The 25622-nt window shown below is 46.6% G+C and overlaps 1 protein-coding gene across 2 annotated transcripts; it reads right to left on the bottom strand.

Moving 5' to 3' along the window:
- Window positions 1-15441: 15441 nt before the first annotated feature.
- ZBTB18 (zinc finger and BTB domain containing 18) lies at window positions 15442-24312 on the bottom strand. Of its 2 annotated transcripts, none has more exons than XM_028111853.2 (2): window positions 24230-24312; window positions 15442-19312 (listed from the first exon to the last, which is right to left on the bottom strand). In XM_028111853.2, exon 2 carries the CDS (start codon window positions 19296-19298, stop codon window positions 17730-17732), a length of 1569 nt encoding a protein of 522 aa, XP_027967654.1. In that variant the 5' UTR covers window positions 19299-19312; window positions 24230-24312; the 3' UTR covers window positions 15442-17729. The 2 variants fall into 2 exon arrangements, with proteins under 2 accessions (XP_027967654.1, XP_027967653.1); XM_028111852.2 differs by lacking the exon at window positions 24230-24312 and adding an exon at window positions 21742-23399.
- Between the last annotated feature and the right edge of the window lie 1310 nt (window positions 24313-25622).

Genomic DNA, 25622 nt, shown 5'->3' with positions numbered 1-25622 from the left:
GTGCTTCGTGTTTGTGCCAGGCCTGGCCTGCTCTGCACGTGTGTTGAGTGAGGGGTTGTGGGAATGCAGGAAGAAGTGATTGAACGGATGAATTGCAGCAGGAACTGAATGAAACAAGTGCTTCAGGGCCTAAGACCACCCATTTCACAGCTTATCGGCGTTCACAGTTTGTGCTACTTCAGAGTAACCAGCTAGAGAACATTTGTTGAAGGGCCAGGGACAGGGGAGAGGGGGACTTATAGGCAGGTCCCAGGAGAGGTCTGCAGGTGAGGCGCCAGCTGGCCAGGAAGCAATGAGAGCGAGGTAGGAGGTGGGAGCAGCTGAACCTGGGGGTGGGGGGGGTGGGAGAAGCCCCAGAAGGAAAGGGGGCTGGTCCAGCTAGGAAGGGGGGGTAACCAGCAGGTTTGGGGTACCCACGTGGTGCTGGGCTCTGTGCCAGGCACCCTTTGCAAGCTGTCTCTTCATTCTTCCTAGAGCCCTCGGAAGTCAGTATTGTATCTTCATTTTCTTGAGGAGGAAATGGAGGTCCAGAGAAAATGAGAAACAATCAAGGTCAAGAAGCTGGGAAGTGAAAGCACTGGGATTTGAACCCAGGGTTAGCCCATTCCAAAGCCAGCATTCTTTCCTTCTTCCAGGCTGTCCCCTGGGAAAAAATTAATATGCAGAATATATAGCATAATGATATACATTTGCCATGAAGATCCCTCTGCCTGCGTCCTGCCACCTGCCACCAACCCATCCCCAAGTCCCGCTGACCTGCTTTCCTATGCAGATCCACGATCCCCTTCTTTCCATCCCTGGCTCAGCTGCTTCCTTTGGGCAGCCCCTCTCCCTCCCTCCTGAGCCACGGCAATGGCCCCCTGACAGACCACAGCCCTGCTTCCACAAAACCACCACAGTGTTCTTGCTAGAATGCAATCTGAAACATCCCTGGCCTGCTGTAGGATGAGATCCTGATTCCTTAGGACCTGGCCTTGATACTCAGTCCAGAGCATTTGTCGTTACTCCACCCTCTGTCCTGTACTGGATGGTGGCCCCCAAAAGGTATGTCCACTTCCTCACACCCAGACCTTGGGAATGTAGCCTTACTTGGAGAAAGGGTCTTTGCAGGTGGCACTCAGTTAAGGATCCTGAGATGAGGCGATCATCTGCATTACCCAAGAGAGGCAAGGACAGGAACATGCAGGAGAAGGCCACGTGGAGGTAGAGGCAGGGTTGGGAGGGTGCAGCCACAGGAGGGCCAGGAGCGGCCAGAGGCTGGGACATAAGAGGCTGGGAAAGATTCTCCCTTAGGGTGGCTCTGCTCACATCTCAATTTCAGATTTCCAGCCTTCAGAACCACGAGAGAGAGGACATTTCTATTGTTTTGAGCCACCAAGCGTGTGGTAATCTGTTATGGCGGCCCCAGAAAATGAACACACCTTTCCCCAACAGTGCTCCAACCATTCAGACTGGCCAGGGAAGGAACTACCAGGCCCGTCAAAGCCACTTGGTTCTCTTTGGGGCCTTTGCACATGCTGATCCCTCTGCCCCCAGCACTCTGCACCCCCTTATTGTATAACCAACTCATACCCCCTGTCACTTTTGCTAGAAAGTCTTCCCTGGACTCCCCTTGCTATTTACTCTTTTCATAACGCTTATGATGCTTTACTAAAATGTTCTGTTTAATTGTTTCACTAACCCATAAGTTCTATGAGGGTAGGGCATTGCTGTACCGCTAGGGCCAAGTGTACAACAGTCACTTAATAAATAGTCGCCTTCTGCCATATCACTTTTTTCCTACCATCCCACACCCAAATCAAATTTGTCTTTCCTAAGGAACCCATGAACAGAAACTCCTCCTGCCCTTGGCTCCCTGGTGAAATCCTCCCATCTGTGTTCAGGGCCCTGCAAACTTCCTACAGCCCGACTTCCTCCTCTGGGTGGCCTGACTCAAGGCTTCTACTCACAGTGGCTGTAAGAAGCTATTCCATGGCTTGGGAACAAGCACACCATCTAGGTCAGGTTAGAATTCTTCCCTTGGGGTTTAAATGCGGGTGTTCAGAGGAAGCCATCCTCTTCCCTCGGGGGTCACTTCCAGGATGAGGCCAGCTGGCACCATCTTTGTCCAGGCCCAGGTCCCCCACCATGTGAGGAAAGCCCATCTTTGGCTGTAAAGACAGAAGTGAACCCAAGAAAGGGGATGGGGAGGGGAAAGAGAGAATGACAGAACCTAAGGCTGTCATCTGAGTTCTTGTGCCCAGTCACCCCTGAGGCCGCGGCCACCCCCAGACTCTCCGACACATGACTTAATCATTTCCTTTGTGTTTTCCAGCTAGTCTGAGTCCATTTTCTGTCACCTGTGACTGGAAGGGTCCTGGCAGGTGCAATGCTTCCATTGCCTGAGAGGTGCCATCTGGCCGGTCTGGTCCTCAAGGCCTTTCTGAGGGGCGGTTGTGGGATCTCTGCTGTAGAGAGGAAACGTCGACCCAAGGCTCGATCTGAACCCTGGGCTGCCTGCTTCGAAGCACAGACTCTTCTCTCCTGGCTTCCTAGTTGCCTCTCATGAGGCACACAGGAGGGGGCCAAGACCGACAAAGGCTGGAAAAGAGGCAACATCCTTTGTCAGCCTCCAAAGTCCCCCAAATGCAGATCACAATAATTGGGGGGGCTGAAGTAACAATGAAATCCATGGTACCTAAAACACTTGTATATGCTTTCTAGACAATTGGAGACACACTGAGTCAAGGAGCCTCATGCTTCTCCACCTTGGCCTTGAAGACCTAACTCTAACCAGGAGCCTCCTTCAAACTGAGTATTTTGTATCATTAGCAAAGGGACAGTAAGTAGCTAAGGAGTGATGAGCCATACGTGCAAACGGCAAGAGTATGTCTCTTCACCTCAGCGCATGGGTGCCAGTCTCTCTTTCCACCAGGCAGGCGAATTTCCCAGCTGGGACCCTGGAGGCACTTGGGAGGGTTAGTACTGCTGATAGCCGACGCCCTGGCTCAGAGGACCTCACTCACACTAAGCAGCACTGGCCTTCCTGGCCCCGCCCTCTTCTAGACTCACGGCCCCCATGTCCCCAGATAGAGAACACACATGCCTTGCCTGCTGTGAATGCAGAGTTCTCCATTTCACAGACTGTCCTTCCTGTGCCCTACACGAGGGGAAAGCCGTTGTCTTCTCTGCTCACTGTGCTCCGTTGTCTGATCACCATCAAATAGTTGAAAGGTAAGGTCGGCCACTGAATTCCGTGGGCTCACCAGGTAAGGATTCCACAAAAAAGTACATGAACTTGCTCCGAGATTATACAACAATAGGGAATTTGAGGGAGATCAGATGAACTAAGTTTAAATGAAAACTAATTAATAGTTTATACTTTAGAAAACCTACGTTATTCCACTTAACTATTTGGCCACGGATTAGAGATTAATAACCACTGTTGGACCACAAAGGACAATATATTATTCTCACTTCCAGATAAATAGTATTTTTTCATAGTTTCCCTTTGATTTTGTTAGAGAAACTCAGTGGGGCCCTACTGTTCCGTCTGCTCAGTGCCCACCTCATCCCCACCCCCTGGGAACCATGCCCCTGACCCTCTCCCACGGGGGTGAGGGTGGGGTCCCACCACGGGGACCATGGGCCTTGCTTTTGGCACAGCCTATTGGTTGAGAGGTGGGCACCCCCGGTCCAAACAGGCCGACCAGAATCCTGCCCCAGGATTTGGGAACTGTAACTGACAAAAGGAGTCTGAAGATGAAGACATGGAAATGCCGAAACAGTTGGCAGCCCGTCCCACCATGTGGACTGAGGGATGGAAAATGCCAATCAGCAGAACGGGAATGGAGGCAGGGAGAGGAGAGCAGACCCTGACAGCCTCTGTGCTCCTAATTCTGGCCGCTCCCAAGGCCTCCCGTATCGCTTTTTCGGATTCCATTGAATCCAAGGAGCCTTATAATAAAATTCTTTTTTGGCTTAACTAGCTTAAGATGGATTTCTATTCCTTGCAACCAAAAGAATTTTAACTAATATAAGAATGTAGTCCTATTTCAGTCTTACATGCTAATCTTTAATTCAGCAACCATTTTACTTTGTGACTTCGGAATGAAAAAAAATAAAAGGGAAAATATTTGAGTGAGACTCCTGTACAAATTAGTCCTCAATCGTTCTCTTGGATTGTTTTTTCTCACACAACACTCTGGGAGGGTTTTCCCCCATGCTGAGCTGGATTAGATACATGCTAGAAACATGGGGAACGACTAGGTCGGTGGTCTGGCTGCAAATGGTGGAACATGGGATTTTTATGACAGTTGCTAAGAATTTGGTTTTCTGTAATTTCAGAGTCCGTCTGTGAGTGTGGGGTGTTCTCTTGATGATAACTGAAATGATCTTTGATCCATAGACCTATCAGCAATCCTCCCAGGACACTCCAAATTCCATGAACCACACCCACAGCAATGGGCTTTGGTGTGCCCTTTCCCATGGACGCTACCAGAGTTAGCCTTTCCATATGCGAGGCCCTGTCCTGTGTGGGAAGGTGGCGGGGAGCTGTCCAACCAAGGCTCTGTGAGGAGCTAAACAAGCAGAAAACCACTTTGCAGGACTAACGGGGAAGACTGCTCGGCCAGGTGGCCCTTGCACATGTGCGCCACTAGTTAAGATGATGAGCGACAGCAGTGAGGGTGGTAACGTCCCCCTCACTTTCCCAAAAGCGGTGCAGTGTAAACAAAGCATGGACCTAGATGGGCTCTTGCCTAACATCTATTTAGGACCTCTCAGCTGCCTCCTATCAGAAAACAGAAATGGACCCAGACCTGCTGGGCTCAAAGGGAGACATGTAAGGATGTCCGCTTGTCAATACAGTAAGATATTAAGAATCCAAAGGCCAGTGGAAAGGCTCACCTGCCCTGCCCGTGGCCCTCCCTCATCCGAGAGAGACTGCCTTTCGTGGCAACGAGCTATAGAAGCCGAAGTGGTGAGTTAGTCACCACTTCTACTCTAATTGGAAAATATTTTCTTGTTAATCAGCCCAAGTTCCATCAGCATTATGAACAGGTAAAACAAACAAACAAAAAACCCAAGAATTTAGAACTGAAAAAAACCTCAGAGTCTCATGGCCCATGAAGTTTGTTTTAAAGATGAAGCGGGTGAGGAAAGCCCAGAGATAATGAAGTCACTCATTCAAGAGTGCACAGCCAGGTAGTGAGGACTGGAGAGTCGTAGGCATGACCCCCTCTCCTAGCTCTAGGCTCTTAGAATGAGGGCCTGCACAGGATGCTCCCTGGGCCCCCGCACGTGGGGAGGCTGCAGATGTCCAGGAAATCAAGGACACTGGCTCTTCTAAATTCTCCAGGAAAAAGTTCCAAGGCGCTGGGGGGCCGCTGTGGCAGGATTTTCAAAGGCCTGCAGCAGGAGCCCTGCTCACAGGGACACGGTCCAGATGTCCTCATGTCCCCTGTGCAGACACAGGGCTCACACTGCTGCAGTCCACCCCACACAGCCGCAGAGCTGCTTTCAGCTCCCTGGTCCCCGGGCACGCGTTCAAAACACACCTAGGGTCGCTGCCCACCTGCACGCCGGGGGCAGGGGTGGGGGAGCCTGCCCCGCTAGCTGCAGGGGCCCCGAGGCTCTGCCTTCTTCTCTCCCTGCTGTCTTCCTTCCCTGGTCGCTGGCTGTGGCATGGCACAAGAAAACGACGGGACGACAGGGCAAACAGAAGTCAAACTGACGAATACCCACACTCAGAAGAGAGGGCCCAATTGCTAAGCAGCTTGAGTGGGATTGTGAGAAAACCATGGGGTTTTCACAGAGCAGGTGGAGTTCAGCATAAATCCAGAGCGGCTTGCTAATCTTTAGAGATGGCACCTTTGTTCAGTTTCAAGAAGTGCAGTTTCGGGGGCATTTTTTTTTTCTCCCTTGGAAAAGAGACTGTAAAAACAATATAAATTTGTTTAAGCTCAAGATGTGCTTAAACACAGCATCAGCAAACTGATGTCATGCCATCTCAGCTTTCTGAGTGAGGGACGATGGTATCACCTGAAGAGAAGACTCACCTGAGCAGCATCACGGATAGCCAGTGAATCCTCACGCACCCCTCTGGAGCTGAGTCTGATGCTCCTAGACCCACCCACACCTCAAGAAAGAGTTATCCTTCTCCTGGAAGGGTAGACACTTGAACAATAGACGTGGCCAGGCCAAGGGGATTGGGGGCTTGCCATCCGTCGAGAAGGATGTGGCAGCTTTCTCCAGGTGGAGGACTTCTCGATCACTGTTCTCTCACTCCCGGCGTGTGCTGTATGTGTCAGCTGCTACCTGAACAGAGGTGGCAGATCCATAGGAGCTGGCTAAGAGCAGAGAACTCTTCTCACTCGGGTTCTATAAATTACTCATATTCTCACTTTGATATCAAGTACGGTATGTATTAGAGTGCATGGTTTTGGCTAGAACCGATCTGGAAGGCTGTCAAATAAAAAACAAAATAGGAAAATAAATCCGAAGTAAAATTTATGACAGGATTTTACTCCCATTACATTCCACTTAACAAATGCATATGTTTTACAATATCTTTAATAATAATTATTAAACATAGTAAAATACTTCCAAACTTGGCTCATTGCATAATTGTACTTCTAGTGAAAAAAAAAATTATCTGAAGCCTTGTCAATATGCCACTTCCTCCTCCCCCAGCTTTTAACAGAAGCAGCCTCCAGTGGAATAATCCAAGCTGTGTTCAAGAAGTTGGCAAGTAGGTCCAATTAAATGTGGTTTTACTGTATTTTGGCGTTTGCATATCTAGTTTGCCAAGAAGTAATCTTTCACAAAAAAAAAAAAAAAATCTGTACTGGCCCAGACACAGCCTGGGTGGTGCAATGCATCACATAACTTTACCCCATGACTAAGATAATCTTTTTTTTTTCTTAAATAGCTGTGGAAAACGTATCATACATCCATCATATTCCTATATGAATCACAAAACACCATCCCTTATGGAGCCTTTTACATTTATACATGACGAACTGAAATTCATCTTAATAGCCCTGTTTATTTTAATGATTAAACTCGAAAGGGGTTCACTTCTAGCCACCTGAGCTCGATGTATTTATTCAGGTGTACTCCAGTCAGATTATCTGAACAGGGCTGTAAACGATCCTATTGAATATTAAATGCCAGCATGTCAAAGCTGCAGTCATACACATTCACAGACCTAGGTCTCTGAAACTCGGGGAGTGAGATGCTTCTCTAAGCTTTGCAGATGAAATCCTGGGCCATTCTTTGCTGATGCTTTACATGCTCTTGATCCCTTATGGAGGAGCTGACTCCTGTAGCCCCTTCCAGCTAACCAACGCTCTACGTGAACGGTCAGCCGTATCCAAAGTCCAGATGGAAAGCTGTCAACAAAGGGACTCCTTCCGCTCTGCCTACTGCATGATTCATCCCTGGCACGAAGACAGGCCCGGAGATGGCCCCACCACCTTGACCCCCATAGGTGAGCCAGGAGAGGAGCCCAGGTGCCCATTCCTTGGGTCAGCAGGGAGGGAGCAGGGAAGAAAATGCCGCAAAACGCACAACCTGGCCTTTGTTATAAACCATCATGAGCTCATTAAAAACACATCCAGAAATGGTTAAACAAAATCCTCTAAACCTTTTACAAAATTGCCAGTCTATTAGAAGGACTGAGCTCACAGCAAACTCTCCTTTCCAATGTGTGCAATGGAGCAGCTAATGTCCTTTGGACTCTTGTCTATGGCACCGAGCGGGGGGGGGGGGGAGGTTGGCGGTGGAGGGGGCCTTGTTTGTTTTTGGTTCTTGTTGTTTTTCAACTTTTTTTCGAAACCAAACTCTTAAATATATCAACCCAAGGGACTATTTCACCAAACATGTCTTGTTAAAGTCATTGCCTTTTAAAATATCTATGAATATTATAAAACGAAAAGGAAGATTTGTGTCATTACATCGAGGGGAGAGAGGAAAATAGAAAGAGATGAGTGTGGCACGAATCCTTTTGTGAAGTGGCATTGCATCAAAGCGCAAAGTGGACACTCTGAAAAGGCTTTACGACGCCCATTTACGTGGACAGGATGGACCGTAAGTGTTTTCCAGGCAATAGCGGCTCAGGGTTTCCTTATAAGGAACAGACTTTGATCAGGTGCATCTTCCTCTAAAGGGATCTAGTCGCTATGATACAATATGACCAGAGAGTGTCATCGTACCACAACATGTCTCTAACAACACATAACAGAGCACGTCGGTGATGTGAGGCCGGAGACTGAGATGCTGGGAGCTCTGATCCGGCCTGTGCCACCTTCTCCTGGTGCGATCAGAGTAACTCATTTAAGTCTCTGGGTAAATCACTTTCCATCTGTGCGCCTCCCCGGGGAGCCGGGGCTGTTTGTTACCATGATATATATTAATCATGCTGTGGTTCATATTAGGACACAAGTGTAAACGTGACCCGAAGCTTCGGTCTTGGTCTCTTCGACACGAAGGGAAAAAATATCTGTATGCAACTTAGGTTTTTGGATGAGATAATCAGAGAGTTGAAAAGGCTCTGAGAGGTCTGGCAAAAGTGGGACGTGAGTTATATGAGGTCCGTGTGCGTAAACGTGTGTCCACCTGTGAACCCACCTGGGAAGGTGCAATCATCTCCTTTACCGTGGTGCCCTAACTTTCGTGCTTCACGTGGCGATTGCTTTCCTCGGGGGCCTGCTGAAAACTGAAATAAAGTTGACATGGTAAGCACTCAGTGGATTAAAATCATAAAAAGCCACATTGAAGAAAAATCCACATTGGTCAGAAGGCTTTCTGAGAAGGAGAAGCTTCATCTTGGCGCAACAAATAATAATGATCATAATAGCAAGGTCACCTCAGGTGTACAGGTGCCTTGTTTCTGAGCGTGATGCTCTGCACGCCTGCTTTCTTATTCCAAAGGTGAGGGTGAGGCGGGTGTTACCACTGTGGTCTTGCACGGACGGAGAAACAAAGGTGTCAGGGCACGGTTCCTCCCGTGTCATTGGGAGACCTTCCCCAACTTTCTCTTCAGGCTTCTTTTCAGCAGCTGATGCTGAGAGAAGGAGGTGAGAAACATTCCAAGAACCGAGGCCAATTTTCAGATTAAGTGGAAAACTATTCAATTCTCCCACTTGGGCAGCAAATGAGTTCGGAGGCTCCTGTCTGGCTGCCACCCGGTCATGCCGTCATGTTTCTTCTCTCCCTCTCGCATGGCCAGCAACAGCTCTGTCAGCCTTGCAGTCAGTAGCCTGCAAGGAGCGGTGCCTCGTTGTGGTTGAACAAATAACATGTTTTGGAAACCCAAGCAACCCTTTTTGTGGCTGGGAGCAGAGAGGGAGAGCGTGTCAGTCAGTAGAGTCCTGCCAGGGCTTCAGCTCTTGGGGAGCCTAAAGCAGAGGGCCCGAAACATGTCCTCCACTGACAGCAGGAGACAGCATTCTGCTGCAGTATTTTTAAAACAGTCGATAGGATCCGAGTCAGGAAAGGAAATAGTAGAATTCCAATCTTGGGTTCAGTTTGTAAATACATATAGCAGACAATGGTAAGCGCAACGACGGTAAATATATAATTACAGAATGCAGATTTGATCCCTTGGGCATAACCAGAATGTTGACTTCGGATTCAGACTCAATCAAAGATGTGCCCAGAGCAAGGGATTCAACCTTCGCGTGCTTCTAAAGAGAGGAAAAGCTTGTGTCTGAGATGATAGATAGCCAATGGTTTGGGGAACGTAGGAAATGTTTGCAAAGTCCTGGGAGCTCTTTCCCATCCCTTATGCCTGGCCCTGCACCTGCTCATCCACTTCCAGGATAAATAAACTGGAAATCACTTTTGTTCCTTCCAGCTCTAAGTTTTTTTGTCTGATTCGAGATTGGTCTCCGTGAAAGCACGTGTGATACAGCAATCTGTAAGGGGAGAGGATCAGACACACAATATAGGTCTTCAAATAATGGAGAATAATTGGACCATGAGATTATTTTCAAATTCTGGCCGTTAGATTTTTGCAGTTTGAATAACAAAATTTATTCGTTATTTCAAGAGCAGCCAGTCCAGAATGCAAATTTTAAAATTCAGGATACAGATGTAAGCTTGGGATTGTTTTGGTTTATAATGCCTAAAAGTTCCATTATTTTTGGAGAGAGAAAAAAATTATATATGTATTATTAAATAAGAATAACAATATGAGGACTGATTGCCTTCGAGGGCGTTACTTGACTGACTTTTAAACAGAAACACTTCAATCATTAAAATCCTTCCATGCTGGTCAAACCTACAGACCACCTGTATTTTGACTAAAGAATTATTTTTACTGCAAGATAAGCACCTTTACAAAGCAAGTTGAACAAATGATGACAAACCCTCCCTCCCTCTTCCTTTTGCACATAAGTGATTCTAGTACTGCTTTGAGGCATCCCTCAAGTAAAATAACATATAAATAGAATGTGAGAAATCACCACATTTTCTAGACTCCACACTCAGTATGAAAAACAAAACTTCCCTGTGCCCCAACATACCCTCTGATTTTGTTTCCTCTTCACCTAAGGATTTCACCCTGTTCGATGTTATTTGTTGTAATAAGCCCCTGGAAATATGAAGTGGGGGGCTCCTTAGTCCACGTGTTCTGCCACCCCACCCCCCTGGAGATGTATAGTATGCTGGTGCAGACTATCAAGGAGGGCCAATCCCAAATGTCATTTTCATTTCAAAATTGTTCCCATTATTTCAAAATGGTAGAAATTCAGACACAAAAGAAACTTGGTTGGAAAATTTATTGGTGCAGTGGTGTCAAAATCACCCCTTGCATCAAATATACCCTCCGATGGTTGATAAAAGACATGGAGGGAAACAGAGCGGACTGGGTGAAGTATGAATTTTAGTTTGAGTCTCAACAGAAATAAGAACCTCCCCCCCCCCTTCAGTTTCTTTTGGTTTATTCAGTTGCAGAATCTTGGGGATTTTGAAGTCTTAAACAAATGCTACGCCAAGGGCATGTGTATAATGTCTAGGCTTTCAATGTACACCTGCACCATTTTCCCCTCCTGGCCCATCCTCAAGAGGCTCTCTCTCTCTCAAAGGCAGTTAGTTATAGAAAAAAATTTATAAATTTGCTCTTCTTGGGATACGGTTCTGGGCTCAAATTTCTTCTATTCAATGAGGACTTTAAGTGACACCGAGAAACCGTTATAAGACAGAAGAAATGGATTTTTTTTTTTTTTACACTATAGACAAATAAATGTCACTAACGTCTATGGCTATGGCTCACAAGCAATAAATACTTTCCTTAAATGTTTTAATTATCCATTATTATACCATTGTGCTTTTTTGAAAATTGTCCAAATAGACATCCTTAGGAAGCATTGTGGTGTCTAGTAAACCTGAAATAGTCACACCTCAATATTAGCAACCAGCTTGTCTACGTGATACGTTTCCAAAGAAATGGTCCGCAGAAAAGATACATGTATATTTTTCGTCTGCTTTTAAAAACAAATGTAAGAGACTCACATGAAAAACCTACATGTTTTTACTTTGATCAAAGATTATTTCGGAGCACTAGACATACAAAAATGTTAGTGTCTTTACTAATCCTCTCAAAGGTAAAGTACACACTGCATTGAGGATGATTCTTTAAATGAAGTAAACATGCCCTTATTTACAAATGTTTTAAGTAATATATATTTTTTAATGACATATGGTTAAGATGCATTCTTTTAAGCCCTATCACATATCAAAGTTAGCACTGGCCTGGCATAGCACACATAAATAAGGGTATGTCATTCTTTCAAGTTCAGTACAGTTCTATATGCATTATGTTTGGAAACGACAGATTTAATCTACCCTATAAGTGTTTACTAATTTTCGAATACATTTTCCATTCACCACTTCATATTAACTACAAATATACTTCTTACAAACTTCAATATTTAGGCCAATATGACTTCTTAAAATTCCTGTATAGCTAATATTAAGCATGCAGACTGACATTTAATAAAAACGACTTGATTTAATGATTAATTACAGAGATTATGACAAATCGTAAATAAGTCATTTCCGTGAATGGACTCTCTATGGGTGTCACACGGCCTCTCAAAGCCACTCTAAATATCCTCACTGAAACTGTTACTCACTAATGTGCTACATTTTAAAGCCAAATTGGGTTTTCACTCTTCTCTTGCCAAACGAACTAGAGAGAATGCTTCCTATAGCAAACTGCAAGCTCCAATGCAAAGCCACTCAAGATCAGAAAGAGGGGAAAAGTGCCTGAAAAGGCAAGAAAAATTTGTCTTCAAAAAATTGTTTTGTAAAGTACCCTGCAGCGAAGGGAAGTGCCAGGCTCATATAAACCTAGCGATTATGATCAACGCTAAACTAGCAAATGTTACAACAGAATCAGAAAAGTTAACTGGTAAATTCATCTCTTTCCAAAAAAAAATCCCGTTTCTTTCAAGTGCTTGAATATTTTAGGAAAAGGCTACTCTGGGAGCCTGAGTTATCTAGATAACTAATTGAACAATTTCATGTAATAAGGCATTTGGGCTTAAAAGAGAAACTTTTCGAGCTACTGTTTCATTTCTCTGACCTCACCCTGTCTCGTTACAATGTTTTAAACTTAAAGAGTTCAGCTTCGTTTCGGAGAAATTACAAAAATTAGTAATAAGTTTTAAAAGGGTCAGCTTGCAAAAATACTAGAAGTCTAATTTCTAAAATGTCTCTGAAAGTAAATTACTATTTCTAAAAACCTCCAGGGACATCAATAAGCTCTGACTGCTTTAGCTAAACCTTCACGATATTAAGAAAATCTAAGGAGGAGTGGGGAGGCTGCAAACATGTTTCTTTCTCATTTAACAGATAGGTAGTTCTACACTGTAGACCAAAGGATCACATGCAAAGATATTTTGCCATGTTTCTACAGGCAAAAGGTAGAAAAATGTTAACATAAGGGACAAAATCTTGTCAGTGTAATAAACTTGGACCATAGCCAAAATGAAACTCCTAAAAGCTATTTGCTTTAAAAAGACAATAATAAAACTATTGCTTTATTTCTCAAATGGTATAATCTCTAACATTTTAATGGCAAATGAGTGTAGTGAAAACGACTGAGCTCTCCTGTCTTGGATTTCAAAATTCACTTACTTGATTCACTGTACTTTATCAGCAATTTCAAACATTGTACCAAAGAATTAAACAAAAACTTAGACCAGTATCTATAAATTACAACTAAAATTATCTGAGTTTCCTAACCAGAGGTATATAAAAGTTTCCCTGATTATATTAGAAATCCAAGAATGTTTGAAGTTTTACAGGACTAAAATGCAATACAGGAAATCTTGAGATCTTAGGACTATTTTTTGTTTTTTTGAATCCTTACCTGACACAATGAGGCTTGTAAAGTCTAATTTTTGTATACTTGTGTTTCATTGATGAAACTTGTGAGAGTCAAGGTTTTTTAAGCAGCGTTACTTCTTGGGTAAAAAACTCAACTGTTTTTCTTTGGTGAAGAGTGAAAAACAAGAGATTTACTTGGAAAATTAGTATTTCGGCCATTGTAATGTGCACTAGCGTGTACTTTTAATATAGTGCTCACCTTTTTCTAGGCTTCCAATAACCCATTTATAGGTAATCATGGCAAGTCTGTTAAAGAAAAATCTCTGCTTGATTCAGCTATTAATCTGATAGCATAGTTAACTGGAAAGGAAATCCAAAACCAAGATCCTTAACCATTTTATATACTTCTTGCTTATGCCCCAGGGAATGACTAGCACACAGTGCTGGGCCCACAATGATCTAGGGCATAACTGATTATCTAAAAAAACAGATGGTTTCAGAAGTAAATGAAATCACATAGTTAAAATACACTTTAGACATCAGCCAGATGTCAAAGGGGGAATCAATTTGAATGGTTTCCAACATGATTACATGACAAATTAATTTTTTTTTGAAATGTAGCAAATGAACAAGTGCTTCCTTCACTTCTCTTAACAAACGTGGCAATTTATGGACTTAATATTCTGTTCTAGTTTTGCAAGGAGTGTTTTAAGAAGTTATTTCTTCCAAATCACATGTCAAAATATTGTCCTTGTAAGTATATCCAGCTAAGTTTAGGATAATGCTCCTCATTTTAAACTAGATGCTAGTCAGTGAAACTAAATTATAACTCTCAACATCTTCAGAAAGTTTTGAGGTACTATGACCAGTTACTACAGGAAATGAGAACACAAGATGCACACTGCTCAACCCCTGCCCCACCTCCAGCACTTTTTTAAAAATAAGCTTGTAACTGCTGAAGAAATAATTTTGTGGAGCTCATATATACATTCCCCTTTCACATGAAACAATGTTTGGTTGGTTAAAACCAAGTGTGAGTTGCATGTGATAGAAATCCTGCTTCAACAACAACAAAAAGAAAAAAAAAGGAAATGCAGGGATTCCAAATAGCAAATTATTGATTGTGCTCTATGATTAAAGAAAAAAAAAATCTTTTTGGATTCCCATCCAAAACCACCCGGGAGCTCATGAGTATATTTTCAAGCTCTGGACCTTACATTCCACTTCTTCTATAGAAGTTAAGAATATTCACATCCCCCTAGGCCATGTAATATATAAACGTGTTTTATTTGATGGTAGTAATGTAAAACTCTATCTTCGTATGTATCTTTTAAGGCTGGAAGTTATGAGCAAATACCGATCTGAGGATCTACACTCTCTCAGGTCTGTGCCCTCCCTGGACCCTGCAGGCTGTCCTGTCCAGCGCGTATGTGTGTTCTTCCTGTGAATTCCTTCCATCAACCAGCAGTGTTTTCTCATCCTGACACACCCAAGGAGACCATCGTGAAGTTGGATGATTGCAAAAATTAGGGTTCAGAGTCCTCGTGATTACGAATCAAACTTTGAGAATTAAAAGTTGGGGACTTCTGAGCTCTCCCAGCAAAAAAAGGATGCATATAGCCAATCTTGAACAATCGAATGCCTGCTAATTTGATTGCCTAGAATTCCAGTCATTAGCCAAGCAATCTTCCAAATTAAGACATCCGGTCTCCTTCAATCTTCCACTTACACCAGAACACAGAAGAACAGATCTGACCCATCAACTTAGGATAAAATTACCCATGAAAATGGCTTGGGGTGTATGGATGAGTAGCTAGTCATACAGCATTATTCGGAAGAACCCAGGCTGCCACTTGGAAGTTCTGTAGATTCACGGATTGCTAGGGAATTACCTTAACATTCTTGATCTAGGTTGTAGAAAATGGGTCACATTTTAGAAATGTGCATTAGTACCTCAAAGGACTGAAAGCCAAATGTTTGCACATTTCCATTTGAGTGAGTTGAGGCATCCTAATAATCTCACAAGCTCCGGACAGAACTGATATTAAAAATAAAGATGCCACGTACAATACATACTTAGGATCTACGCAGTATGTAATCATAATTAAAATAACGCACACAAGGTTCTCAGTTCATATAATTTATTGCAGTTAGCACACAGTTTAAAAATTCACCAACACACCAATAGTACAAAACTAAACAGCATTATAAGTTATTCCCCCCTCAGGAAAATAAAACATACTATGATTGTCAAAGCTAGATGTCAGTCTAAGTTTTAGAACAAAGGAAGAATGTGAAACTAATAAAAGGAAAAAGCAATCACTCACAATGACCACAAAAAGAAAATCCAAAAGAAAGTCCGTTTTCTCAGACATTGATTGTCTCCTCTAAATTAATAAAAATTATTTTAACATAAACTGTATTTAAAAAAACTAGAAACTCTTCAAGTAACTAAAGATAATGCTCCAAGGCCATTTTCACAGCTTTTTTTGTTTGTTTGTTTGTTTGCTTTAAATGCCATTACAGCCAAATTAACACACATTTGACCAAATATTTCCAAAACAGTCCAGCAACACACAATGGAGTTTTCCATTCAGTATCTTAAGCACAAAAATAGGCTATGTTTACAGTAGTTAAGGCGATCAAATTTTAAACAAAAGCAATTAAAAAAAAAAAGGGAAAAACAGCAAACGTTTTCCATGCTACTCCCATAGACCTTATTTGTAAGTGCAAGACAGGAAAACAAACACTGTGCAAAATGCTTTTGCCCTGCGTGCTGGTCATTAAAACCACACTGGGCTGCAGCCTCCGCTGCCCCATACACATAGTCTACTAACCCCCTTCCCCACCTTCCCCACGTCAATCAAGGCAGTCCAGTCCTTTCAGCCCGGGGCTTTTTCAGTCCATAGAATCTTTTCATGAGTTGGGGGTGGGGGGAGTGGGGGAAGGATGAAGGAAGGGGGGGAAGGGAGACAGGGAGGGGAGGGTAAGGGAGAAGGGATGAAAAAGAGAAGGGGAGCCCCCCCAAAAAAAAGAAAGAAAGAAAGAAGAGAGAGAATGACCTATTGTCAATTTGTGCAGTAGTTATTCTAAAAATGCTCAACTGGGCAAATGTGTACACCTAAACTTTTGAGCCGGCATGGGTTTTGTGCAATTAGAAGTTTGTTATAAATGCACACTGCACATGCAAATCTTTAAGCCGTTTGTAAACATTTATATTTTCCTTGTTATGTAGCGAAGTTATCAATTTGCAGCTTAAGTTTTTATTCAGCTTAACAGTTTCAACTTAAAGACAGTGGGAAAGTCAATTTAAATTATATAAAATAAAAATAAAAACAGTGCATTTACGTTCTTCATAACACCAGTTTTTTCCCCAAACGGTGCTATTTTTTTTCTAAGGAAATTAAATAATTTTAAACTCACTCGTTAAAGTTATACAATGCAAACAAAGACAAAAAATATATTGAAACTCATGCATTTCTGTAGCGTTAATATTTACTTTTCAAGACTCAACTAAGAGCATCAACACAACCTGTCAAGTTCTTTGACACCCCCCCAGCCCGTGTAATCAGTTACAGTATACAAGAACAGTAATTCACATTTTTCAACACACAGTCCAACACTGCTGACGCTGCAATATCCTTTTTCATCCCAAGCAAACCTTCACAAAGACAGCGCCCCAGCGATCCCAGTGTACTTTCAGAATCTCTCGCATTGGGAACCGTCAGAAAACCAGAAGTTGCCACAGAAAGTTTTAAGTCAACTGCTTGTTTAAAAATAGATAATCCAGCATTTCAGAAATTTTCCATTTGGGTCTAAAAGCATTCAGGTTTCCAACAGCCAGAAAAGATTCATGCAATTTTGTGACATATAAAGAGGCTAATAAAACTGGAGGGAATTTCTACTCTGAAAAAGGAAAAGAAACAAAAACAAAAAAAAACAAAACAAAACACAAAACAGAAACACAAAACCAAAACAAAGTGGGAGAGAGAGAGAGGGGGAGAGGGGGACAGAGAGAGAGAGAGAGAGAGAGAGAGAGAGAGAGAGAGAGAGAGAGAGAGAGAGAGAGAGCGCGCTCAGAAGACAATGCAGTGTCGACAGAATTAAGCCCTGTGAAAGCATCTTGTGATAGGACGAGTTGTTTCAAAGGTTCTTATTGGCTTACTTCCCCTACCCCCTCGAAAGAAAAAGCCCTCTCTAGTCTCCGACTTGCTCCAAAGTCTCTTTTACCAGAATGCTAAATTAGTGAGAGTCTCATGCTACTCTAAAGTGCAAAACCGAGTTAACACCCCGACGATTTAGTTCCAGGAAACAAGGCTGCTTTTAGACCGTACCACAACTAGATAGAGATCTATGTATATCTATGTATATATATATATTATTTATATATATATATATATATATCTATAAAATTATTTCCAGAGTTCTTGCGAGCTATCTTCTAAGGTCCAGTCTCTGACAGTGGGCAAGCTCAGGGCTTCGCTTTTGACAGACAAGGAGTTCACCAACTCACAGTGGAACTTGCGGATGTGTCTGTACAGGTCCCCCGACTGCGTGAACCTGCGCTCACACCACTTGCAGGCGTGCGGCTTCTCGCGGGTGTGCACCACGGCGTGGCGGCTCAGGTTGTGCGAGTACTGGAAGCTCTTGCCGCACTGCGTGCACGTGTAGGGCTTCTCGCCCGAGTGGGTCCTCTCGTGACGCTTGAGCGTGTACATGCACGAGAAAGTCTTGCCGCACAGCGAGCAGGTGGGCACGTTGACGTCGGCGGCCGGCTTGCTGCGCAGCCCGTCCTGCTCGCGGAAGTGCGTGCTCAGGTGGATCTGCAGGATGTGCGGGCTGGGGAAGACCTTGTTGCACAGCGGGCACATGAAGATCTGGCCGGCCGGGCTCAGGATGTTGGACACGTAGGGCAGCAGGCTGCTCTCCATGCCGCCCTCCACCGGGCCGCGCTCGGCGTCCGGGGTCATCATTTCGTCGTCGCTGGCTTTGTCCTCGCGCTCGAGCTCCCTCAACACCGAGTCCTCCCTCAGCGGAGCCAGGTGCGCCGGCTCATACTGTACCCTGGCGTTAGTGCTCACACTCTCTTTCACAGCGCTATGTTCCATGTCATAGTCATTAGTGCCAACATCGCTCTCCTCACAGGAAGCCTCTTTCTCCACCTTCACCTGCACCAGGTTGCTTCTCAGCACGTCCTGTGAAGAGAAATAAGAGCTGTTCAGATTTTCAACTCCCGAAAGGCTGGACTTGACAGACAGGTCCAGCACACAGTCAACATCTGCCGAATCCCTCACGGAGGTGACAGACCTCTGGGACAAAGACTCTGTCGAGCTGCAGGGGCTGGCTACTGTTTTTCCAGCTGCTGTGGCGTGTGGCTCAGCCTCCCCGCCAGCCGGGGGGAGGCCCGCGGAGTCGGAGGGCAGGCGCATCCACATGTTCCCAGGCTCGGCCGCCAGGTCCCTTTTGCTGGGCAGGAGGTTCAGCTTCTCGTCTTCGCCCTCGTCTTCGTCACTGGGCAGATCGCCTGCCATGCGGCTGCTGCCGTCGGAGAGGCTCTCGACTTTGTCCGAGCAGCTCGAGGCGTCTTCCTCCTTCTTGGTGCTGTCTGCCTCCGTGGTGGCTTTCTCTTTCAGCTTCTTTTTGCAGACTTTGACAATGTCATACATGTGGAGATAACTGGCAGCTGCTAGCACGTCCTCAATGGGCAAGTCTTTGAACTGGAGTTTCCCTTCATACATGAATTCAAGCAGGAGAGCGAAAGCTGGGGCTGTAACAATGTCGCTGTTCAGATGAACAATGTCTCTTTTGTCCAGCTGGTCCTTGTAAAAGAGGTGGAAATACATGCTGCACGAAGCCAGTACAGCTCGGTGCGCGCGGAACTGGGCATCTCCCACCAGAACAGTGCAGTCACAAAGGAAGCCTTGATGCCTCTGCTCGCTCAGACACTGCAGCAAATGCCTACTGTGGTCTGGAAACTCCATACTGTCTTCATAACCTGCGGAGAGAGACACTTCTCGTGAGAGCCCGCTCAGGAACAACTTTTCCAGCGCTCTAGTCCTCTAGCCCCCGCGCGCACACACACACACAAAAGACAGTGACAGTGATTCGGCTCAGGTCGCCGAGGTACCCGTCCCTGCATTTTAATCAGGCGTATGACCCAGGGACTACCAGATCACTCGCACAAAACCTAAATGCGACAAGAAAAAAAAGTGCCCTCTCCAAACTTCCTCGCCCCCAGCCAAACGGTCCCTGATGCATCTCCACCTTCCTGGAACTTTTAGTGAAGTTTCAAAAGCCTTCACTTCATGCAGTCTCTTCCTGAGAAGAAGAATTTAGCTCCCTTTCAGAAGAAGTGAACCTACTCATCAAATTATGTCCTATAAAACCTACAAAACAGCTTTAATTTCAAAGGGAACAGCTCATAGAATGAACAAAGGAAAGTCCCAAACACATTCTGGAAGATTCAGAAAACTTGTTCAACCGTCCTTTTTATTTTATTACTTTTGATACATGACTGCACTTAGAAAGCACAATTTTAGCGCGCGCGCACACACACACGCGCGTGCGCGCGCACACACACACACACACGGGCTGAATCGAGAGGGGGGAAAAAATGAAATCGCATAATTAGCCCAGAAATTAGCAAACAACTCACTTTTAAAGTCAGAGTGTTACAACAACAAAAGCCCTGTGTATAAAAACAGATGTTAATGCCTTAGGATTTGCAGGTATGGCACACATGTATGAGATCAGAAAGAACTACACCAACAGATGGAAAAGATCATCTTTACTATGAACAAATCCAAATATTTTTTAAATGAATTGAGAAAAAAACTAATATTTCTTTGTAAAATCTGTACATCCAGAAAATCAAGAACCAGAAGGGCTTCACTTAACTCTGAAAATTCTCATCTAAACTTTGATCCGTTGAAAAGCAAATGAATTCCATACCAAAATTATTTCAAACTTTTAAACGAAGGCATATCGTATTCAAAAGCTTTACAGGTTCAACATCCGCCCCCCCAACCCAAAGCCTTGCTAGAAAAAGAGAAACTATTTTTTTTTCTGACTCTGCCTTACCTCATGCAACAGAAAATACTTTGTTTCAATAAAACTTGATATATTTTGTTTTCCCACTAGCTTCTATTCTTTCAAATATGCATCGCTGCCCTTGTTTTCTGGTGAAGGAGGGTGAGAGGGACGGAGAGGAAAGGCGAAGATGTACAAAGGGTCAAAATTCAACTGCAAAATTCAACTCCTTAAAAAAAAAAAAAAAAAAATCAAGAAAACCCCACTTCCCCTTTCCTGTGACCAGAAGCAAGGTTCCACACCAAGCAGCTCAGAGAGTGCACTGGGGAACGGACACATAGCGATTTAATATTCCAGAAATTACCTCCCTTTTTCCCCACTTTGCCCAAGATGGACTAAAACTTTCATCCTAGCCCCAAAATACCTTCCGCACGATGCCACCGCTAGAATAAACCAAGATTTACAATACAATCACTTTAAGTGCCCCACAGCTAACATCAATCCTAATCCTTGAGAGGGCTAAAAATAAAGATTGGAGGGCAGCTCACAAGGTAGCCGTGATCAAATTAGGAGGCTGAGAGGACAGAGAGGGACGGAGAAGGAAGCTTATAAACATCTGATCCAGCGGACTGTGGCCATATGGCAGCTGCTGCCCAGATAAAGAGATTAAGAACAGAGGAGTGCGATTACAGCTGTCTGGCCAATTCAGGCAGCTCAAATCTACAAGTTCTAAATTAGTCGCTAACACAAAAACTCCTGCAAATAATTATTGTTATGCTGAAATAAAAGCTCTCTTAAATATATATTTGAAAGAGAAATGAGGAAACCAGTCAAACTATTCTCCTGGGGACAAAAGTGTTTTTTTTCCCCCCATTTTAAAAAACCTTCGGTTTCAAAAGCACGACAGCTGTATGTTTCAGCAGTGCTGCTGCTGTTTTGAAGAATAAAGTTTCACAGTGGAATTAATTACACAACAATCTAGCTTCTTAACCAGAATAATCTTCTCATATAAGTTTGAATGCTGGGTTCCAGACAGTTTACTGTTTCTCTCCCCCCCTCCACCCCAAAAGCAAAAGGAATCTAAATAGCAGTGAACAACCACAAGAAGCATTTTAATCCAAAGTGATCTCAAAAAGCAACATTTCAAAGCCTTTCTTAACATTTCAAAACTTGAAATATTTCTGTGTATTAAAGTTATTTACTTGCCTGAGCAAAAGGGATAAAAATTAAAACTAAACAAGCTCAAGACTTTCAACTCCAATAAGATGTTCATTTCATACTCAGTTTCATATATTATTCCTAAACTGGGTTAGAAAAGTAATGTGATTTTTTTTAATTAAATAAACAAAACACCACAACAGAAATAGGCTCAATCTAATCTCTTGCTACTCCTACCTTTAGGACACATAAACCTGATTAAGTCCTTTCCTCTGAGTCTCGCTGGCTCCAGGTCTGTTACATCGGTGGAAAAAAAGCAGACTAAGAGAGACAGATGCAAAGTGGAGATGATGTTAGAGAGGAATAAGATACCTTCTCCAGCACAGATCCGCACACACTAACTCCCTGTCTGTGTGTTAGAATAAAAGGCTGAGGGATGGCAGGCTGTCAGCTGCTCTGACATCATGTTCAGATGGAAATGCTACCTCCAGCTGTGCTCCCTTTAATGCCATATGCTACTCCTCTACACTCCTGCCACCAGCTCTTTCTTAGGAGAACTTTTCTCTTCTGTTAGTATAAACAAAATACTTCAAAGTCTCTCTTTTTTTCCAAACTTTCTAACAGAAAGAAATGGAAAAACTCAGCATATGGAGTTCTACTGTATTTATGGAATAGCAACACTTCTGTCTCAAGTTGGTGGACTGGCTTACACACTGACAGCACACTCAAGCCACGGCGCTATTCAGGAAATCCACATTCACTTTTATTCAACTCCAGCGTTCAGTTTCAAAGGCAGCTTAGGGATATTTTTAAACCAACCCAATTGACATCTCCAGGCCCATTTCAACATTCTCATGGTACTTTCATTTTTTTTTTCCTGCCGAGATAATGGCATACGTGTCTCAGAATGCTGGAAGACGAAGCAGAACTATTACTCCAGCCCAATCCACCTTATGATTTTGCTCTTGTGTTAACTGCTCATCTCCTACTACCTTCTCAATAAAATTTCTCACATTGCCAGTTAATGCAAATTTCAACTCTCAGTATCAACAAGGTGAAACTGCACTTTCTGAAATCCTGGAAAGTACTTCAGTTCAATGAAACGAATTAATAAACTGATACAACCTGCTACAGCCACTTACAATGAACGCTGCACCTGCATATCTGATCTGACTCTCCGCTCAGAAAAAGCAGAACTCTGTCTTCCCCTTGATCTGTGTCCCATAACAATCTTTTTGGGTCACTCTGTAATGTTTGATGATCACAGGAAAACCTTTCGGCTTTCAGTAAGGGGGGGGCATGTCTGGTAAGTTTGAGAACTTTTTAGCTCGACTTTGTGGGTCTTTCCTAATGGCTGATGAAATCGTCCAGTAACCCGGGCTGGGGTGACCAGTGCCCTGCAAGGTGCTGCGACATCTGTGAATGTCAAATACATCTCCACAGACTCTGGGGAGGGTGAGGCGTGGAAAAGGCCTGAGGCGCGAGTGTTGCAGCCCTGGTGATCACCACTCCGTCCTCATCAGGAAACCGCGGCAGAGTTAAAGAGTAACAAAAACCAACGTCTCTGTCCTGTCCTCGCTTTGCCAAAGTCACAAACCTAACTTTCTCTAACTTCGCGGTGAATGACATAATAACGAACGCCTATTCTAGGAGGCACTCTTCGGAGCTACATTCCTTCTCAGCCACACAACCTATTCTCCACAAATGCCCTCGCCCCATTCCAATATATCAGACATTAATCACCCCATTTACCCAGTGGGGTGGGGGGTGAGTGACAGTTTAATGATTCCCAAGCACCGCAATGGGCCAGCGACTCCCACCCCACAAATCAACCCCTTCACAGTCTTGCTACCGCGGGGTCCAGAGAGGGTTTGCGAGATTGGGTTTTTATTTTTTCCAAGGGGTGGGGGCGAGGGTGCGGAGTGGGGGGGGAGGGAAGAGAAGAAATGCAAATCTCCACCTAGTTCACCGTGCATAAAACACACGGGGAAAGAGGAAGGTTAAACCACAGGGAAGGAGGTGGAGGGCGGAGAGCCGGTGCAGCAGGAAAACACCTTAAACAGCAGACGAGAAAACAGACTCGGGTCACGGCAACAACAAAAGAAAAGTCGTAAGAAGAAGCCCGCGGGAGGAGGGTGGCTGCTACCGCCTACCCAACGCCGCGGCGCACGAGCCCCCGGGGCCTCCCGGCAACTGCACCAGCCCGGGAGGGGCCCCTCCCCCCGCCGGCCCCCTCCCCCCCCCCACCCCGGGCGCCACTGCAGCTGCACCGGTCCCCGGAGCCGCGGCCGTCCCGGGCGCCGCTGCAGCTGCGGCGGCTCCCAAGCCCCCTCCCCCAGCCCGCCGCCCTCCGCACCCGGGAGGCGCCGCCGCAGCTGCACCGGCCGGGAGCCCGCCCCGCGCCGCAGCTGCACCGGCCGCGGGGGGAGGCGGGGGGAAGAGGGTTGGGGGGGCGCGGCGCGGAGCCGGCGAGCCCGCACCCCGCCCGACCCCGCAGCTGCGGCGGCCCCGTCCCCGCGCCCGGCCTCCCGCAGCTGCGCCGCCCCCCGCCGCCCCAACCGCTCCAAGCACACAAACTAACTCCACTCGCGGGGGCGCCCCCGGCCCGGCCCGCCCTCCGCCCGTCCTGGCCCGCCGGCCAGGGCCGCACAGCTGGCGCCCCCCGCCCGCCAGGGGGGCCGGGCGCGGAGGGGACGCCGGGTCAGGGGCCGGGGCCGAGACTCACACGGAGCGGCCCTAAGTCACCGCGTCCCCGCCGCCGCCGCCGCCGCCGCCGCCGCGTCCTCCGCCTCCTCCTCCTCCTCCTCCCGGCCGCCGCCGCCGCCGCCGCCGCCGCCGCCGGACTTGGTGGGCTTCCTCCTCCTCTTGCCCCCCTCCCTCCCGGCCCCCCCGCCCCCCAATCCCGGCTCCGTCGCCCGCTCCCCCCTGCCCCCTCCCTCCCTCCCACCCACCCCCGCTGGCAGCCGGAGGAGCGCGGCGGAGCGAAGAGGGCCCCACTCTCAACGGCTCCCCATGGCAGCAGCCCAGCGGCGGCCGCAGCCTGCCAGACACAGCGAGGGAGCGAGCGAGGGAGCGAGCGCGGAGCCGCCGGCCGGGGAGGGGGGGGTGGGGGGACGGGGGGGGCGGGCGGGGGAGGGGGAGGGGAGGGGGCGGGAGGACGCACCACGCACGCACGCGGCGGCGCCGGCCAGATGTTCCCCCCCTTGCCCAGCCTCGGTCCGCCCCTCTCCTCCCCCTGCCTCCCTCCCTCCCGGCGTTGGGCCTCTGCGATTGACCGTAAGCGGCTGGACCGGCGCTCCCCGCCCGCCCCCAGCGCGCAGTCTCCTCCAATGGCAGGACGGCTTTGCAAGAGGGCGGAGGGAGTGGCGGGCAATCGTTGGACTGACGGGAAGGTGCAGCCAATGGGAGAGGCGATCCGGAGCTGCCGCTCGCGCGAGCCAATCGCGAGCAGAAACTACCGGGGTGGGCGGGGTCCGGGGGGGCGGGGGGCCGGTAGCGAAGCGGCGCGGGGCGGAGTCCTCGGGCGCAGCGGCGGTGGCGGCAGCGGCGCCCCTCTGGGTGACTTGGCCGTGAGAAAGTGAAAGGAGCCCGCAGGCGGCGGCGACAGCTGCGCTGGGAGGGGCCTTTCTCCGGGCTCCGAGGCCTCGCGCGCCCTGGGGGTGCGGAGCGAGCTTTTCGGTGTGCACCGTGACCACCAGAAATACACTTTTAAACGTAGTGGGGCTGGTGTGCGCCGAGTTACGCAGGTACCCTCGGGAGGCAGGGCGCGTGGGGACACGGAGGACTGGAACCGGCCTGAGGCGGCTCCCTCTGTTACCCGGGCCGCGAGCGACGCCGCGCAGTCGTCGCCCGCCCGAGCGCAGGGAGTAGGACCGAGCAGTGCCCGGGCTCCGTCCTGCCGCGCCCGCGTCCCCAGGTGCACGTCGGGGAGCCGCGGCCGCGGCCGGCTCGGAAAGGCCGGCTCTGGGCGTCGCTCTCCGACGTCGCCTGGTTTCGGGCGGCGCGCCTGCGTTTCTCGCAGCACCCTCGCGTCCCCTGTGGACTCGCACTGTTACAAGTACACACTCCCAAGTGACCAAATGTTAGAGAACTACAGTAAAATTGATAGTTGTGGAAGC

The sequence above is a fragment of the Eumetopias jubatus genome, unplaced genomic scaffold (genome assembly GCF_037043125.1).
Source record: "Eumetopias jubatus isolate StellerSeaLion01/CBP00866 unplaced genomic scaffold, mEumJub1_p1.0 scaffold_12, whole genome shotgun sequence".
Classification (NCBI taxonomy): domain Eukaryota; kingdom Metazoa; phylum Chordata; class Mammalia; order Carnivora; family Otariidae; genus Eumetopias; species Eumetopias jubatus.
The sequence above is the reverse complement of the archived record's forward strand: the minus strand, read 5'-3'. Positions and strand labels throughout refer to the sequence as shown.